The following is a 19,153-nucleotide window of genomic DNA, read 5'->3' as shown; positions in this document are numbered from 1 at the left end:
TAAAAAGAAGGAAGTTTATTTTGGAGTGTTGTAATTTGAGATGATCAATAATAGAGCAGAAGGTGCAAACAGGTAACAGTTGGTGATGTCATGAATTCATGGCCAATTGACACATTTGTCTTGTAAGAAACAGAAACAGAAACATTGTTGTCATATTTGTCTCCATACATTGCATTGCACATTCAGAGGTTTCGTTTATCATGGAATTTCTCAAAAAACTAAAAATGCATGCACAGGAATTGAAACCAGGGAGAAGCGACATTTGTGTTTTTTGGTGGAGACCCTTTGCTTCCACCACTCACTAGTACCCTACCCTTAAAGGGATTCATCACCTTCTTTCCCTTTCTTTTCTCATATCACTTATATGCTCCAAATATTCTTATACTGACACGTACAAAACATACAAAACATGCATTATTACTGTAAAAAAAATTATTAAATAAAAATTAATTTTAAATATTAAAATAATTCATTACTATATTAATTAAATTAAAAATAATCTTATAAATTAAAAAATTATTTAAATCTAAAATAATTTTTATTATTAATACAAATTTACAAAATAATTTTTAAATTAATTATCTAACTATTAGTTACCAAAATTTTAGCTACTAACTACTTATATTTTAAATTAATCTTTATTATTAAAAACAAATTTTAAATTAGTCTTTATTATTAAAAACAAATTTATATTATAAAATATTAATAGTTTAAAATTTATTTTATAATATTATATTAATAATAAAAGTTAATAACTAACTATTTTTTTTTAAAAAAAAATTTAGTGTATGGTGTTATTTGAAGGAAAAATTTAGGCCTTTCTCCGTCTTCCACATGGTGAACATAGGAATGTGTGCCCCCACTGTGTTGCCAGGAGAAGGAAGTAAAGCACGTTGGTGAAATGAATTATTGAGCAGGGAAATTAGAAAAGGACCTTGCCCTTTGCCCAAAGATACATCATATTTCAAAAATCTAAATAAAATATATCACATTTTCTTTGTTTAATAAATAAATAAATAGTAGAATAGAATAAATGAAAATAACTTGATAGAGTATAAATATATAAGTAATAAAATGGAAATTAAAGTTTTTTGGTCGAAAACAAAAAGAAAAGTGAGAAGATATAGATGGTTTGTGAACAACTTATTTATTTATTATTATTTTTTTATAAATTTATTATTATTATTACATATATTTATCTCTTTGTAGTTATTTTTATTTGGTTATACAAGTAAACAAATTTGTCTGTCTGCACACCCATGGGCCAAACTGATTTAAGTGTTTAGTGGGCCAAATCTACAGAAGCCCATAATCAAATGGGCAAAACAGATGAGGCAGTTTCTTCCTGCACGCCTACATTTTTCTTCCTGCACCCACGCAAAGACAAAACTGTCCCCCGTATAAAACTGTATATTTATTGTTTTGCATTTTGGATTATGAAATACGGTAAATTTTTGGATTGGTGCTTCCGGTAAAAATTTGGATTGGTGCATCCGGTAATCTCCCGGATTGGTGCTTCCGGTAATACATGAATGATAGTGTTAATCCAAAATAAAAAAAATGCAGAACATCCATAATTGAAAAAACTATTCCAGATCCGTCAATCCGTAATTCAAAATATGCATTCCAGATTCAGAAATCTATAATTGAAAAAAATCATTATGAATCCACCAATCCGTAATAGAAATTAGGTTTCTGGATTCAGCAATCCAGAAATCAACAATTTATGCAAACTTTGCTTACGGAACACCCCGTCATACGGAAAACAACATGATTCACTTCCGGATTGATGAATCCGTAGCACAGTCCCAGATGCCGAATTCAAATAACAGGTGAAGGTAATTTCGGAATTTAAAAAATTGTTGGGGTGCAGGAAGAAAATGTAGGGGTGCAGGAAGAAACTGCCGAAAGCTGAATAGAAACCCATGTAGGTCATGGGTTATGCTTAAGCACATTTAGCCAAATTCCTTCTGCACCTTTCAAATTGTGACCTTCACCCCACCCTGTTACAAATTTCCATAATTACACTTCATTTTTGGAATTAAAAAAAATAAATCTGAGAAAATAAATTCAGAATAGATCATTATATACCGGAAATGAAACTTTGGAATAGAATTCAAAAATCAAAATCTCATTTAGAAAAAACAATTTCAGAATAAAAAAAATACATTTTGGAAAACAAATTTGAAAGTATGTTTTAGAAAAAAAAATTAAAAATCTAAATCCAGAAACATATTAAAAAAAAATCATAAGTATTTTTTATCTATACCTTCCTTAAAAATCAGATGCATATTCATATTTGATTTGGTGCAAGAAGTAATTGCCGCACATTTATTTAACCCGTGTTTTGCTGACATATACTAACTCTACTTACAACCAAACAATTCCCATGCTTCTATAAAGTATTGAAAAAAAAAATCACACTCATTTGATCTTTAATCTTTACAAGTTTACAAATTAATTGAGGTTTTCAGTTCTTAATTAAATAATTTTTATTCGTCTCTTAGATCAATTACATTAATATTTTTTTTTTCAATAGATAAAGATAAAATATTTTTTAAAGAAAATCATTAAATAGTAACTAAATTTAGATAAAAAATAATAATTAGTTGTTGTATTAATTAATTAAATACTAATTTAGGGAGTAAAAAATTATTTATATCTGAAGTGATTTCTGTTAATAATAAAAATTTATAAAATGATTTTCAAATTGGTATCTAAATTACCTACCTTAGTTATAACTACAAGTATTTTAGATTTTAAATTAGTTTCTAAAAGACTAATAGAAACTAATTTAGTATATAAAGTAATAAGTAGTTAAAACCTTAGTAGCTAATGGTTAGATATCAATCTATAAACCATTTTATAATTTTTTATTAATAATAAAAACTACCTTAAATATCAATAATTTTTTTAATTTATAAAATGGTTTTTAATTTAGTCAAATAGTAATTAATTATTTTAGTTTTTAAAAATATTATTTTTAATTATTTTCTTACATTGGAATGATATTATATTGAATAAGTTTCCTTTTAAAAATAAGTGACATTTACTATTATTCTTAATCCATATAAGTATCATGAAAAACACGTGAAAGTATATGCTGATAATAAAAAAAAACGTGAAAGTATATGACATGGACATCATGAAGAAAGTACCTCAAAAGCTTTATGGAAAGAGCAAAGGAAAAAAAATTTTCTTTTTTTAGGCTTTGTTTGGTGAACATATAAAGAAGTAAGAAACAGAGAAGTACTTGATAAATAGCTTTCACTGTTTTTATATAATAATTAGATTCGCATAAACTCCACTAACTTATATTGTGGATATGCATAGACTTTTTTTAAAATATATAAAATAGTTAAGTATATATATATATATATATATATATATATATATATATTTAAACAATTATTGGGGATGTGTAAACTTTTCATATCTTATGTGATGCAAATAGAATAAAATTATGAAGCAACACTAAAAAACTAAAATGAAAGAAAAATACTTTAAAAATTAAGATGAATAATCTATTAATGAATTAAAATTACAATTGTAAACTATTCAAATAATGCAAGTTTAATATCTAAATGCAACATCACTTACAATCTCAATCAATAGAATAAACTGAAACTAATTTCCTGACTTAATTTTGAACTTTTATTTTCAATCTGGCACTATATAGCTCTGAACCAAACATTATTTAAATTACTTGTTCAATTGTTTTTTGTTCCAAACAGACAAACACAGTTCAAACAAGATATTTTAACTACAAAATCTATGACATTACTGTCGAAACAACAGCTGCTGATCTGTATAACCAAGCATTAAAAATGATTATTTCAATAATTTGTTAAAGAAATTGTAGAGTGTACGGGTACGGTATCTGAAAGCTTAACGTTATGTGAGATCGACCGACACAACCAAATTCATTATGTCCAAACATAAGATTAACAAGATTAATAAGTGATTAAATATTTGATAATATATTTTTAATTATGATCTAAAATTCTAATTCGGCTCAATAACAAAAAGTGTATGATAATCATATAATTAGACACAAATTTCAAAAATAAAATAAGTCATCATTTAGTACTAATTATCCTAAGTGTCGAATACCGAAATCTCATTTGAACGTCGAAGTGTCTTTTGCAGTATCATTCGAACTTAGAGTTCGCGAAGACAAGAAGAAAGAGAATGAAAAAAAAAAGAAAAAAAGAAGTAGATTGATCGAAAAAAAGTTAGACAATCATTCTCTTGATCCAATCACGTTCAAAAACATAAAAAAATGTGTGATATCTCAATTATTTTGTTGTGTGTTGTTTTGCATGTGAATTGAACCGTTTTGGGGAGGCCAATGTTAAAACGATGGGAAAGGAGAAAAAGTTAGCTGATAATAGCATTAAACTCTAGGAGTGCGTGTGTGTATGTATATAATTGGTTGAAAGTCACATTGAAATGAGGACCCAACCCAATTTGAAGTTGTTGGTGATTGTTGAAGAGTGAGTACATTATGATTGTGAACAGAAACTGCATACAACACTCCTTCTAGCCTCCACTAGTTATAGTGGAGTGCATAATGTCCCCACCACAATACCTACTATTATTAGACCACACTACCTAAAGTCCAACTCTGCAATTTGCTTCCAGAGATTACAGCTATATAAACACACATCATATCACAACATTCACCCAATCTAACTTTAATGCCACCTTTTTACTATGATGAGTATTCCAAACTCCAATGGATTATTAGAAGGCTTATGATTTCATATTCAATTCCAATTCGATTGAATTGTTAAAAATTAACTATCATCAATTTCGACACAACTTGATTGGATTATATAATGTTTACGATTGGATTGTTAAAAATTAACTATCATTAATTTCGACACAACTTGGTTGGATTATACGATGTTTAGGACGATCAAAACATTAATAGACTCACTTAAGACGACATCAAATATCAACAAAAGTCAATCTTATCTTATGAAAGTTTTATGTTAGATGTTTTATACCATTAGTTACTCTCATATCCTATTAAAAAGATAACTTATTGAAATATATAACTTATTAATTATTAATAGATATATTAATAAAACTACTTCAAATCATTAAAAAAATTATCTGTTATACTTAAAATTTGTTAAGAAAAATACAATTTTTTTTATTAAATAATATTAATCAAGATTTAAAAAATAACAAAAAAAATAACTAAAACTTATAAAATACATCTCACATGTCTCACTATAGATAAGAGAACTCAACTTTAATTTCAAATCATTTGATCTTTGAACTGAGTATAAGACATTTTTTAAGGATACCAACTTATATAAGTGTCATTAATTGTGTGGGTTAGAGAAAAGGTCAACTATCACTCTAATAACTAAAAAGAGTGTCATTGGCTTTTTTACACTTAAAAATCCTTTAAGTTTGTAAAATAAATAGTAGTTATTAATTTAAAACGAATATTAGAGATTAAAAATAGTGATTAAAATTTTAGAATGATTAAAAAATAAAAGAATTATTTTTATGAATTAAAACCAAAATCTACTCATTTTATAAAGACTGAGACTAGTGTTTTAAAACTCTCATTTTTTTTAATGGAAACTAAAATTACCGGATCCAAAACTATATTTAAATCTAAAATTTATAGCATGGATATTATTTTATTAAATTTGAATTGTGTGAATAGAATCTTTCAAATATTAAAAGTATGTACTCTTGATATTTCATCAATTGATACTTATTTATTAATGTTTGATTTGACTTGTAACATTAATGAAAAACTAGAATCCCACCTAAGTGATATCCAAAGAATAAGACTCGCACAATTCGTATTTGGAGGACTAAAAGAGTTCACAGTTTCGTAATATTCTTTATAAGAAATGCTTGTGTGATACTCAAAAGATTCAATTTTAGTGGATAAAAACAGTAATACAATCCAATTTTTTATACAGTCACATTAAAATTCTTATTTTGTATTTTATTTAATTAAAAAAATTATTTTTTATTATATACATATATATATATATATTTATTTATTTCTAAATACCTAGGAGAAGAGTGAAATAAGGATTAAAATATGTGAGAAAAAGAGTAATAAGAAACCTAATTAAGAAGAAGAGGTATATGGAAGTAAAAATTACAGGAAGATTATAAAATTTAGAGAGAAAAGATGAAGAAGAGAAAGTGGGAGAATTAACAGATATGGAAGGTGATGAAAGGAAAAATAATAGTAATAAATAAAGAGAATGAAGCTAAAAGCTTGATCTCTTGAGGGAGGTAATGGTGACGGAAGAACCCAACGGAGAAGTTCCGACCTGAATATCGAAGGAGTCATAGCGAAGAAAAAACTCGACAAGAAGAAGCCTTGAGACCAAGGTCACGAAATCCTTCCCAGCACATTGCTTGTTCCCCACTGTCGGAGATTCAGTTTCAGGTCCATTCGACCACAGCACGTGTTTCAGCAGCTTCTCCCCTTCCTCTCCCACGAACCTGTCCCCGACAAATTCCTCGGCCCTCTCGAAGATCCTATGATCCTTGGTCGCGAACGGCTGGTACCCGAACAGCAAGTCCCCCTCCTTCACCTCGAACGCGTGATCGTGGCTCTCGATCACGAGGTCCCTCTTCGCCCTCCCGAACTGCAGCGGCACCGGAGGGTCGATGCGGAAGGCCTCGTACACCACGGACTTCATCAGAGGCATCTTCTCCATCGCCGCCATGGTGATCTCCCCGCCGGCGTCTCTCACGGCGGAGCGAATCTCCTCCGCCAGCCGCGCGTGGAGCGTCACCCCCGCGCGTCCGATCCACTTCATGACGTTGGGGAAGAACAGCTTCATCCCGCCGAAGGAGTTGAAGCAGGTGGCGAAGAGGAGATTGTGGCAAGCCTCGTCGCGCGTGATGCCCAATCGCTCCGCTTCGTCGAGGACGGAAGTGGAAGAGGAGTAGAAGAAGTCGTAGAGTCTCTGGTAGTCTTTTTTGATGAGGGAGGGAGGGAGGCGGAAGGTGCGAATGGTGGATTCTTCTAGAAACTGGGGGAGGCCCAACCGGAGGAGTGGGCCCAGCTGGAACAGAACCCATTTCTGCACTATTTTTGGGCCGTCGAGGCCCAGTTTGGTGTCGGCGGGGTTGGCGGCGAAAAGCGACCGGGCGAGGAAGTTGAACGCGGCCTGGTCGTTGGCGTCGCCGAAGCTGGCCTTGCCGGTTTCCGCGAGGTTGGACTCGAGCTGGAGGAAGAGGTCTCTGTAGGAGGCGTGGAACTCCGGGATGACGTGGCGGCTTCGGGACTTGAGGAGGAAGAAGATGAGCTGCTTGAGGAGGGCGTGTTTTGGCTCGGAGGGGTCGAGGTAGGAGAGGACTCTGTGGCCGCCGGTGAGGTCGGTGGAGGGCATGTAGGTTCCGGTGAAAACATCTTTTTTCTCGACCTTGGAGGTGTCGAAGAGGACGGGGAAGCTCTTGCCGTCGAGGAGAACGACGACGTTTGGTTTGAAGGTGATGAAGGGACCCGGCGGCATGTTGGTGCGGAACACCGTTGACTGGTACTTCTGGATTCGCGACTTGAAGAACTCGTCGCGCCCTTGCTTGTAGAAATAGTCTTGACGGTCCTTCCAGGGACCGATGACCGGCAGCCCCCAGTCGCCGGGGATTTTGCGGATCGGAAGCTTGGTGGGCTCCGGGGAGGTGAGCGACAGTGGCGGCGATGGTTTCTCCGAGACGGAGGCTCTGATGGAAGAGCGTTGTTGTTTTTTTCTTCCGGAGGAAAACTCCAGTTGCAGGAATGGAGAGGAGAGTGTGGAGTAAGAGGATGATGCCATTTTGGGTTTGGTTATGTTGTTGTTGTTGTGTTGTTCTCCCTTTATAGTGTTGAGTTGTTGGGTGTTGTGTTATTTATAGAGAAAGTTTGAATGTGGTGCGCGTCATAGAGAGTGGTCGGTTTTGTTGACCTTAAAATGTTTGAGTCATACTCAGATTTCTGCGTTCTTTGTTTCTTTCTCCGTCCCCTCCTCCGTCCATCTTTCTATCTACAACAACAACAACTTCGTTTCCCATTAACAATTCAATTCAATTCTCATAAATAACTACTTTTTTTCTTCCTTAAACATTCAAAGTCATCACATATTTACTATTGTCAAAAGAGATCTCTAGTCAAATAATGTGAACAAAACATGGGACCTCGCAAAAACCATTCACTAATTATGTTTTTTTTATAAGAGGTATCGTGTTTCACATCTCACAACAATTAATTATTATTACATAAAAAAAATTATTAAAAAAAATAAAATAAAAAAATATAGAAAGATTATACTAAAATTGATATATTAATAAAAATGATACATAGTTAATTTATACCTATTAATAAAAACTATAAGAAAAGATAAGATTAAAATCTATTATTACATGAAAAACCATTCACTAATTTCTATTCAAGTTATTAAGTGAAAATTTAGCTCAAATAATTCTATTAATTGAGGATATGGTTAGTTAAGTAGTGTTAACTAACATAAAAAGTATAATTAATTGTTTTCTTTTAGTTATGTACTTCAATATGGTAGTTTTCTACTTTAATTAAAAAAATTGTAATGAGTGTGGAGAGGAATAAATTAGATTTTGATTTATGTATTTGAGGTGATTCAAAAGTTTAAGAAAAGAGGGGGAACAAAGTTTGTTGCCGTCCTACTCATGAGCACATAAATAAGAGGAAATGGTATACAATTACAAATATCCTTTAATTGTAAAAGTGTAATGCTCAAAACACTATTGCCACCAATGAATTCACATCTTTGAAATGACATTCTTATTATTCTTTTGAAAATTAATTTGTGTGTTTAATTGATTGCTTCTTTGAAAAGTTTAAAAATTAATTAGTGGTAGGTTCAAAATATCATATAAAAGAAAAAATATATAATTTTATTTGTAAAATGCATTGTTGGTTAACCATGTAAAAAGAAGTTACATTATTATATAATTAATTTATTAGCCGTAATATATCTAATATATAAAGAACAATTTTCTTACACTGGTAATATTGGAGGGAGAGAATTAATATTTATATAAGTATGGTGACGAAAAACATTTCATCTTTATCCTATATGCATATTTATTATTGTTGTGATTCAAGGAGTTTATCTAAGTACTAACTTAAAATAAATAAAATAAATAAATAAAAAGTATAGCATACTCATTTTGGCTTGTTGTAAGAGAGTTTTTATGTTTGAAAAAAAGTTGGTTCTTCATTCTCCTCCCTCCATATTTATATCTAAAATCACCAATTTAAACGGAGTATGCATAAACGATTTTTATGGATTTTTCATCGAGAATATAGGTTGGTTAAGGTTAATTATTGGACATAGGTGGTTGGGGAGATCATCTTGTCTCCGACTTAATGATATCACAACGTTTGCGCAAATGTTAGATTTCTCAAACAATCTCTATGAGAAATATTCAAATAACTCATATTGTTAGTGACCTTGACATGAGACTGGACAAGATTAGGCCGATACACAGCCTCATCCTCAAATCGAGTAAACAAAGAGACTTACACATATACTTGGACAACCCTTAAAAAAATATTCAAATAACTTGTATCTTGAGATATCTTTCTACAAGACCAAACAAAACTAGAATGATATATTTATAAAATAAAAATGCAAATTGAGAAATAATTATATTAAAATCTATATTATTATTATTGATATAAAAGTGGAGTCAATAGTAACCATTAATGATAACTAATAATTTTTATAACACAATCAAGGAGGTGAGTCTCTCTTTAGTAAAAACACATGTATTTTAACCTACTCGTACAAAATACAAAATGCAATTAGTATATTTTGACAATCAACTACTTTCTTATTCCTCCAAAATTCCATCTAAGTACTTTTTATAAAAAATAATAATATTATATTACATCATCTAAATGTTATTATCTTTTAAAAAAATCCTCTTAAATTTTTTTACTTCTCTCTTATACCACAATAAAGATATGACCATTCACAATAGAAAAAAAAAAGGTGACCATACTTTTTTCACTACGATCTAACGCGTTAATTAATATTTTATTTATTGAAGTAAAATAGTATTTTGGAATTAGTGAATTAATATGAGTGTGATATATATAGGAGTAAACATAAATCAATAATTTCCTTTAACTGAATTATTAGCATTCCATAGAAGTGGTGAGTCCAATCATAAAGTGTTGTTTTTCCAATGGGAGTGCTCACAAACTTTTTCAGATATTCTTTCTTGTCTCACTCATCATGGATAAAAATAATATATTAAAACATCACTCTCCAATCATATTTTCTAATTTTTATTTTTTATTATTTTAATGCTTATGTCTCTTTAGCAGAGGCTGTAGGTTGTGGTAAGAATACTAAAAAAAATGTGTATGGAAGATGGTTGAATTGATGTTAATAACATGGCCACTTTTCTTTTCATTTTACAAAATGGTTATATATTTTTCTAATTATAGAGTTTTTAAGTCTATCTAACGAATTAAATGCAAATATCTTAATATATATATATATATATATATATATATATATATAACATTTTAGAAGTAGAAGGTTAAATGAGGTTGGTTCAGCTAACCTAATATGTTAAATAATCAACTTAATGAGATTATTTAGGTTGTTATTATATAAATTGTTCATATCATGTGATGTAGTGTGTTGGATAGTTATAACATTATTTGTGTAGTTACGAAAAAATATGCATTACAAGAAAATTATGAAATAGAAATTAATTTTCAGAAAAAAAAATAATTAGTTATTATAATGACTAAATTAGAGACAATTTTAGAGATTAAAAAAATTTTAGTTTTTAAATTAGTTTTTATTATTATTAAATGACTTTTAAATTGGTGTCTAATTAGCAACTAAGGTTTTTGTTACCAAATTCAGAATCTAAATAATTGGTAGTAAAAACCTCGGTTGTTAATTAGACACCAATTTAAAAATAATAAAAACTAATTTAGAAATCAATTTTTTTTAGTCTCTAACATGATCTCTAATTTAGTCACTATAACAATTAATTATTTTTTGTTTCTAAAAATTATTCTATTTCATGATTTTTTTTTTTGTAGTGATAGTGATAAAAATGATATATCATTATTTTAATTCATCTATTAAATCATAGATTTGCATATAATATATTTTGGCTTGACTTGATTTTACTAATTTTACAATATATATGTGTGGTATAATTATGATATAATTATTATTTTCCCCTAAATTAGGTCAATAATAAATTTATTAAAATGAACCAAAAAGAATCGTAATTAATAGCGAACACTCTATCATAGTGGCATTAAATATGTATCATGATGTGAAAATCATGAACACGTTATTAATTTTGATAAAGAACATTTATTATTTTTTGGTGATGATATATATTTATAGCATTATAACCAAAGTTGAATAGAAATGGAAGATCTTGTTTTACACGAAAGCACATAGCTTTATGTGCAACTTGGGAACATAAGACTTTTTTATTATTCTATCATAAAAAGGAAGTCAGAGCAGCCAACACGTCTTTTTGAACTCCCACGTGCTAATTTATCCTAATATTCTCATTAATTACAATTTCACTTAATAATTATTAATTTCTTATGTTGCTAAAGTAATTATAAGGTTCCAATTCAAATATTCTAACACACGTGTTAATTTCAGTTTTCCAGACATATCACTATAATTTATTAGCTTTTCAAGTCACTTGCGAGATAAACAATACTTTTTTCACTTTAATACTTAGTGCATTTTTTTTAATGAATTTTCAAATTTTTAATTTCAAACAAACAATTATCCATTTTCTTAAGTACCCTCCTCATTTGGGATAGACCTATGTCTCACCAAGTATTTTAAAAAAAAAACTTTATACTAAAGTGTTACAAAAATATAAAATTTAAGTATTATACTTAAGTAATGGGTTGTCTTTAGGTACATTACAATAAAATCACCAAATTCTAATTAATTTTAGAGATTAAAATAATTAAATATTATTAAATTAAATTTAAGACTATTTTAAAAATTAAAAAAATTATTGATATCTAAAATAATTTCTATTATTAATAAAAATTTATAAAATAATTTTTAAATTAGTATCTAACCATTACTTACCAAAGTTTTAGTTACTAATAATTTAAATTTTAAACTAGTTTCTAAAAGATTAATTGATACCAATTTAGAATCTAAAGTATTTGTAATTAAAACATTGGTAGTTAATTTAGAAATTATTTTATAAATTTTATTAATAATAAAAACTAATTTAGATAAAATAATATATAATTTAGTTAATATAATAACTAATTATTTTTAGTCTCTAATTTTAGTTGTTAATTAATGAATTTTTTATAGTGATAATAAATTAGTGTTCTTTAGGTGATGAATGTATTGATTATGAACGTTGGTTTTGGAAGATTTAGTGAGATTAGTAAAAATATTGAAATTTAAAAATTTGAGAAACAAATAAATCTTTAATTTTTGGATTTGTTTTCCTGGTATCTTATATTTTTTTTTATCTTTTGAATCATCTTAGAGTATTTAAATTTATTTAACATACAATAAAATGAAAAAAATCTCTATAGATATAATATGGCTTAAATTAAAAAAAAAAAAAGACTTGAACTTACTTACTTAAAATCAGTATTTTGAATCGTAATATCTTGTATAACTCCTCTTTCATAAATTTAGTTAAAGTAAAGGATGTATTTTAAAGAACAAGGTAGTAAATGTTAGCTATATATGACAAGAAATCTTACGAATATATATAATAATTATGATATAATGACAAAATTGATGTGACGGTGTGAACCAATTTTATAATAGTAAGTCGCAAAAATATACTATTCTTCTAAGATTATATCATCTTCAAAAATTAATAAATTTCTTCTTTCTTTTAATGCACGTAAGAGGATGCTCTTGCCTAACCTAGATTTGGATTGAGTAGGCAATTAAGCACTAAAACAATTTATTAATTATCATTAACTTCTTTACTCAAAATAACTGCACTTTTTTTTTTATTTTCTTCTTTGAGCAATTTTACTACTCATTGCAATGTTCTTTTTTTAATACCATGTTTTTAAGTACTCATCAAACTTCACGTGGGTTTTACTAGTCGTAGTAAATAACTTGGTCTGCATTTTACAGTGAGGTCAACGCATGGGTTTATTTTAAAATATTTTATTCATATTTTGAACGTATTTTCTTGAACGATAAGAAAAAGTGCTTCTGAAAATGTTAAAAGTTTGAGGTAAAAGTTGTAATCAAAATGAGGTGTAAGTTAAGGATAAAGTTTTCTACCGATTAAGAAATTAGTATATTTTATTTTTATAAGTAAATACAAATCTTATCTTATAAGTTAAATTTATGCGGTGAGTTAAGTTTAAAGTTCATTTCTTGACATGGTATCAGAGTCATTTAAAGTCTATCATAGTGAGAGTTTGTTGAGTCTATCGTGTTACCTGTTATCAGACCGTTATCGAACTACTCATAACATAAATTTTCATGCAAGAGTTGGTAGTCTCGGTGTAAGGGGTGTTGAAAATCTCACATCGATTATAGAATAAAATATTTCATTATTTATTAGTAGGTGCAAATCTCACCTTACAAATCGATTTAATGAGATTGAATTAGACTTAAATCCATTTATTGACAGTTTAAAAAATAGATAAAATATATTTTTTATATTTATATCTAGTCATCTAATTTTGTATTAATAGTTTCTTTGAACCATACTTAAAATTTAGGTTTGAAATATTTGGACTCTTTGTTTTGTAGTTTCTGAGTTTAAGAAATCTATAATTGGTAATTTAACCTAAAAAAGAGTTTAGTGCAAAGATTGAGCTTTTGTTGTATCAGATGTTGCTCTGTTTGTGACGTGAAAGTGTGAAAAAAAGTGCTTTGTATTCTCACAAATCAAAAGCCAATATCTTAACTTAATCTTTAGCTTCAAAGTCAATCCATCTCATTTTAATTAATATATTTTCCCAATATAAAGTATGTTATTATTTGTGTATATATTACTTATTTTATAACATTCACAAGTCAAAATACTATAGTCCATCCATAGATTTCCATGTTCTTTCACATGTGCTTTTCATTCACTCTTTCATCTTCCACTATTCATAATCAAAATAAATCAATTACTTGCTAATTTTAAAAATTATAAACACTAATTCCATGATTAAATATGTGAGATTATGCAAATTTATTTACTGAAATAACAGTATTTACTTCACTTTCAGAAGTTTTGTGAAAGTATTTTGCGATTAAAATCTAATATTGAATATCAATTTGATAATAAATAAAAATTTATTTTATTTTTAATTGTAGAAAACATATTAAAAAAACGAAAAAACAAGATTGAATTCTTTCTATAATTTTTGTAAATATTGTTTAATTATGATAGTTAAAACAATAGTTTTATAGAATAGACATTCGGTCAACTACTTCTCAATAAGAAAGGTGTCTAATGAGATATATTAAATGTTTTTTTTTCAATAAAAAATAAAATTAATTAATTAAAGTGAAACATTTTAGGGGTATCCAACTTTTATACAGACATACCAAGTGGTGCAGAGAGATTAAAAAAACATATAGATATATTTTCTAAATACATAAACTAAACAAATTACACTTATAAATAATGCTTACAGAATTGCAATACCACAAAACCTACTATGTTTATACTTTCTTATAATAAATGTAACAATTTGTTTAACAAATTCACTTGTTTAAAAATATTTTTATAGTGATTCTTTCTATTAAAACGCAAAGTAAAAACGATAAAGAGAAAGAGAAATGATACATAAAATCTTATTATTTTATTTATACTTTCCCGTATCTTTTTTTTTTAATTTGTTTACTTACCTGGTTTTTTTTAAGCACAATACGGACCCAGAATAAAATTGCAGAAAGTAAGGCGAAATTTCACAAGTTTTGGTAGAGGATAGCCATGGTTTGAACAAAATTTCTGAAAAATTCTCCGGAAATAGTTTTTTCCTGTAATTCCACGTAAGATACTCCATTGAATTTAGGACAAAACGCCACAAATTTCAGGTCAAACGGATGAGTATTCACCCACGAAAAAAATCAAACAGTTTCGCACACAAACAAACATTCCTTTCAGCTCTGGCAGTGATGAATAAAAAATTTATTGCCAATCTCGTGGGACGAATCTGGGGCTCAAATCTCAGCCAAAACTCAACAGACACACTGACGAACGTCTGGTAAAATTTCAGACCAAAATACCCAAGGAGTAAGGCGTAGTAAGTCCCAGACCCAGAGTGAACAAAACTGGTATTCCGAAAACAAAACGTCTTGGCTTTTCTTCCCCGTATCTTCTTTTTGTGATTTGTTTATGGACGTGCCTCCATACCTGAATGCAAACAACATATGAAAGTACTCGTGTGAATTTTTTCAGAGCAATACGGACCCAGAATAAAATTGCAGAAAATAAGGCGAAATTTCACAAGTTTTGGTAATGGATAGCCTTGGTTTGCATAAAATTTCTGAAAAATTCTCCGGAAATAGTTTTTTCCTGTAATTCCACGTAAGAATCTCCACTGAATTTGGGACAAAACGTCACAAATTTCAGGTCAAACGGATGAGTATTCACCCACGAAAAAAATCAAACAGTTTCGCACACAAACGAACCTTCCTTTCAGCCCTGGCAGTGATGAATAAAAAATTTATTGCCAATCTCGTGGAACGAATCTGGGGCTCAAATCTCAGCCAAAATCAAACAGACAAACTGGCGAACATCTGGTAAAACTTTCAGACCAAAATACCCAAGGTGTAAGGCGTAGTAAGTCCCAGGCCGAGAGTGAACAAAACTGGTTTTCGAAAACAAAACGTCTTGGCTTTTCTTCCCCGTATCTTCTTTTTGTGTTTTTTTTACGGACGTGCCTCCTTACCTGGGTGCAAACAACATATGAAAGTACTCGTGTGAATTTTTTCAGCGCAATACGGACCTAGAATAAAATTGCAGAAAGTAGGGCGAAATTTCACAAGTTTTGGTAGAGGATAGCCTTGGTTTGCACAAAATTTCTGAAAACAACTCCGGAAATAGTTTTTTTCCTGAAATTCCACCTAAGAATCTCCACTGAATTTGGCACAAAACGCCACAAATTTCAGGTCAAACGGATGAGTATTCACCCACGAAAAAAATCAAACAGTTTCGCACACAAACGAACCTTCCTTTCAGCCCTGGCAGTGATGAATAAAAAATTTATTGTCAATCTCGTGGGACGAATCAGGGGCTCAAATCTCATTCAAAACTCAATAGACACACTATCGAACGTCTGGTAAAAATTTCAGACCAAAATACCCGATGAGTAAGGCGTAGTAAGTCCCAGGCCGAGAGTGAACAAAACTGGTTTTCCAAAAATAAAACGTCCTGGCTTTTCTTCTTCGTATCTTCTTTTTGTGATTTCTTTATGGATGTGCCTCCTTACCTGAGTGCAAACAACATATGAAAGTACTCGTGTGAATTTTTTCAGCGCAATACGAACCCATAATAAAATTGCAGAAAGTAGGGCGAAATTTCAGTTGTTTTGGTAGAGGATAGCCTTGGTTTGCACAAAATTTCTGAAAAATTCTCCGGAAATAGTTTTTTCCTAAAATTGCATTTAAGAATCTACACTGAATTTGGGACAAAACGCCACAAATTTCAGGTCAAACGGATGAGTATTCACCCACGAAATAAATCAAACAGTTTCGCACACAAACGAACCTTCCTTTTAGCCCTGGCAGTGTTGATTAAAAAATTTATTGCCAATCTCGTGGGACGTATCTGGGGCTCAAATCGCAGCCAAAACTCAACAGACACACTGGCGAACGTCTGGTAAAAATTTCAGACCAAAATACCCAAGGAGTAAGGCGTAATAAGTCAAAGACCGAGAGTGAACAAAACTGGTTTTTCGAAAACAAAATGTCCTGGCTTTTCTTCCCTGTATCTTCTTTTTGTTATTTTTTTACGGAAGTGCCTCCTTACCTGGGTGCAAACAACATATGAAAGTACCTGTGTGAATTTTTTTAGCGCAATACGAACCCAGAATGTAATTGCAGAATATAGGACGAAATTTCACAAGTTTTAGTATAGCCTTGGTTTGAAAAAAATTTCAGAAAAATTCTTCCGAAAGAGTTTTTTCCTGAAATTCCACTTAAGAATCTCCACTGAATTTGGGACAAAACGCCACAAATTTCAGGTCAAACGGATGAGTATTCATCCACGAAAAAAAATCAAATAGTTTCACACACAAACGAACCTTCCTTTCAGCTCTGGCAGTGATTAATAAAAAATTTATTGCCAATCTCGTGGGACGAATCTGGGGCTCAAATCTGAGCCAAAACTCAACAGACACACTGACGAACGTCTGGTAAAAATTTCAGACCAAAATACCCAAGGAGTAAGGCGTAGTAAGTCCCAAACCGAGGGTGAACAAAATTGGTTTTTCGAAAACAAAACTTCATGGCTTTTCTTCCCCGTATCTTCTTTTTGTGATGTTTTATGGACTTTCCACCTTACCTGGGTGCAAACAACATATGAAAGTACTTGTATGAATCTTTTCAGCACAATACAAACCCACAATAAAATTGCAGGAATTGGGGCGAAATTTCACAAGTTTTGGTAGAGGATAGCCTTGGTTTGAAAAAAATTTCTGAAAAATTCTCCCAAAATAGTTTTTTTTTTTTTTTTTCTGAAATTCAACCTAAGAATTTCCACTGAATTTCGGACAAATTTATTATCAAATGGATGAGTATTCACCCACGAAAAAAATTAAATATTTTCCTGCACAAGCGAACCTTCCTTTCACCCCTGACTGTGATGAATAAAAAATTTGTTTCCAATCTTGTGGAACGAATCCAGGGCTTAAATCTCAGCCAAAATCAATAGACTTAGTGACAAATATCTGGTAAAAATTTCATATAGAAATACCCAAGGAGTAAGGCGTACTAAGTCCCAGACCGATGGTGAACAAAACTGGTTCTCCGAAAACAAAACGTTCTTGCTTTTTTCCCCGGATCTTCTTTTTCTGATTTGTTTATGGCGGAATTTCAAAAGTTTCGTTATAGGCATGTTTGAAAAAAAAATCTGAAAAATTCACCCGAAATAGTTTTTTCATGAAATTCCAAGTAAGAATCTCGACTGAATTTGGGACAAAACACGACAAATTTTTTGCTCAAACAAATGAGTATTTACCTAGGAAAAAAATCAAACAGTTTCACATACAAACGGACCTTCCTTTCAGCCCTGGCAGTGATGAATAAAAAGTTTATTGCAAATCTTGTAGAACGAATTTAGGGCTCAAATTTCAGCCAAAACTCAATAGACACAATGACGAATGTCTGGTAAAAATTTCATACCAAAATACCCAAGTAGTAAGGCGTAGTAAATCTCAAACCGAGAGTGAACAAAACTGGTTTTCCGAAAACAAAACGTCTTGGCTTTTCTTCCCCGTATCTTTTTTTTTATTTGTTTATAGATCTGCCACCTTACCTGGGTGCAAACAACATATGAAAGTACTTGTGTTAATTTTTTCAACGCAATACGGACTTAGAATAAAATTGCAGAAAGTATGGCGAAATTTTGCAAGTTTCAGTAGAGGATAACCTTTGTATGAAAAAAATTCTAAATTTTTTTTCCGAAATAGTGTTTTCCTGAAATTGCAGGTAAGAATCTCGATTTAATTTGGGACAAAACACGATAAATTTCAGGTAAAACAAATGAGTATTCACCTAAGAAAAAAATCAAACAGTTTCACAAACAAACAGACCTTCCTTTTAGCCCTGGCAGTGATGAATAAAAAGTTTATTGCAAATCTTGTAGGACGAATTTGGGGCTCAAATCTTAGCCAAAACTCAATAGACAGAATGATGAATGTCTGGTAAAAAAATTCATACCAAAATACCCAAGGAATAAGGCGCAGTAAATCCAAGACTGAAAGTGAACGAAAGTGGTTTTTCGAAAACAAAACATCATCGCTTCTCCTCCCCGTATAATCTTTTTGTGATTTGTTTATGAACCTGCCTCCTTACATGGGTGCAAAAAACATATGAAAGTAATTGTGTGAATTTTTTCAACGCAATACGAACCCATAATAAAATTGCAGAAAGTAGGGCGAAATTTCACAAGTTTCGGTCGAGGATAGTCTTGG

General features: G+C 30.3%; 1 protein-coding gene across 1 annotated transcript; it reads right to left on the bottom strand.

Annotated features, from left to right (window-relative positions):
- Positions 1 to 6,109: 6,109 nt before the first annotated feature.
- On the bottom strand, positions 6,110 to 8,067 carry LOC137816453 (allene oxide synthase 1, chloroplastic). Its single transcript, XM_068619591.1, has one exon. It carries the CDS (start codon positions 7,809 to 7,811, stop codon positions 6,255 to 6,257), a length of 1,557 nt encoding a protein of 518 aa, XP_068475692.1. The 5' UTR covers positions 7,812 to 8,067; the 3' UTR covers positions 6,110 to 6,254.
- Positions 8,068 to 19,153: the final 11,086 nt, after the last annotated feature.

This window comes from Phaseolus vulgaris, chromosome 1 (assembly GCF_000499845.2).
Source record: "Phaseolus vulgaris cultivar G19833 chromosome 1, P. vulgaris v2.0, whole genome shotgun sequence".
NCBI lineage: Eukaryota > Viridiplantae > Streptophyta > Magnoliopsida > Fabales > Fabaceae > Phaseolus > Phaseolus vulgaris.
The sequence above is the reverse complement of the archived record's forward strand: the minus strand, read 5'-3'. Positions and strand labels throughout refer to the sequence as shown.

Bases quoted from the DNA above. Each gene is read 5' to 3' on its own strand.
- LOC137816453 (XM_068619591.1), bottom strand. From the start codon at position 7,811: ATGGCATCATCCTCTTACTCCACACTCTCCTCTCCATTCCTGCAACTG.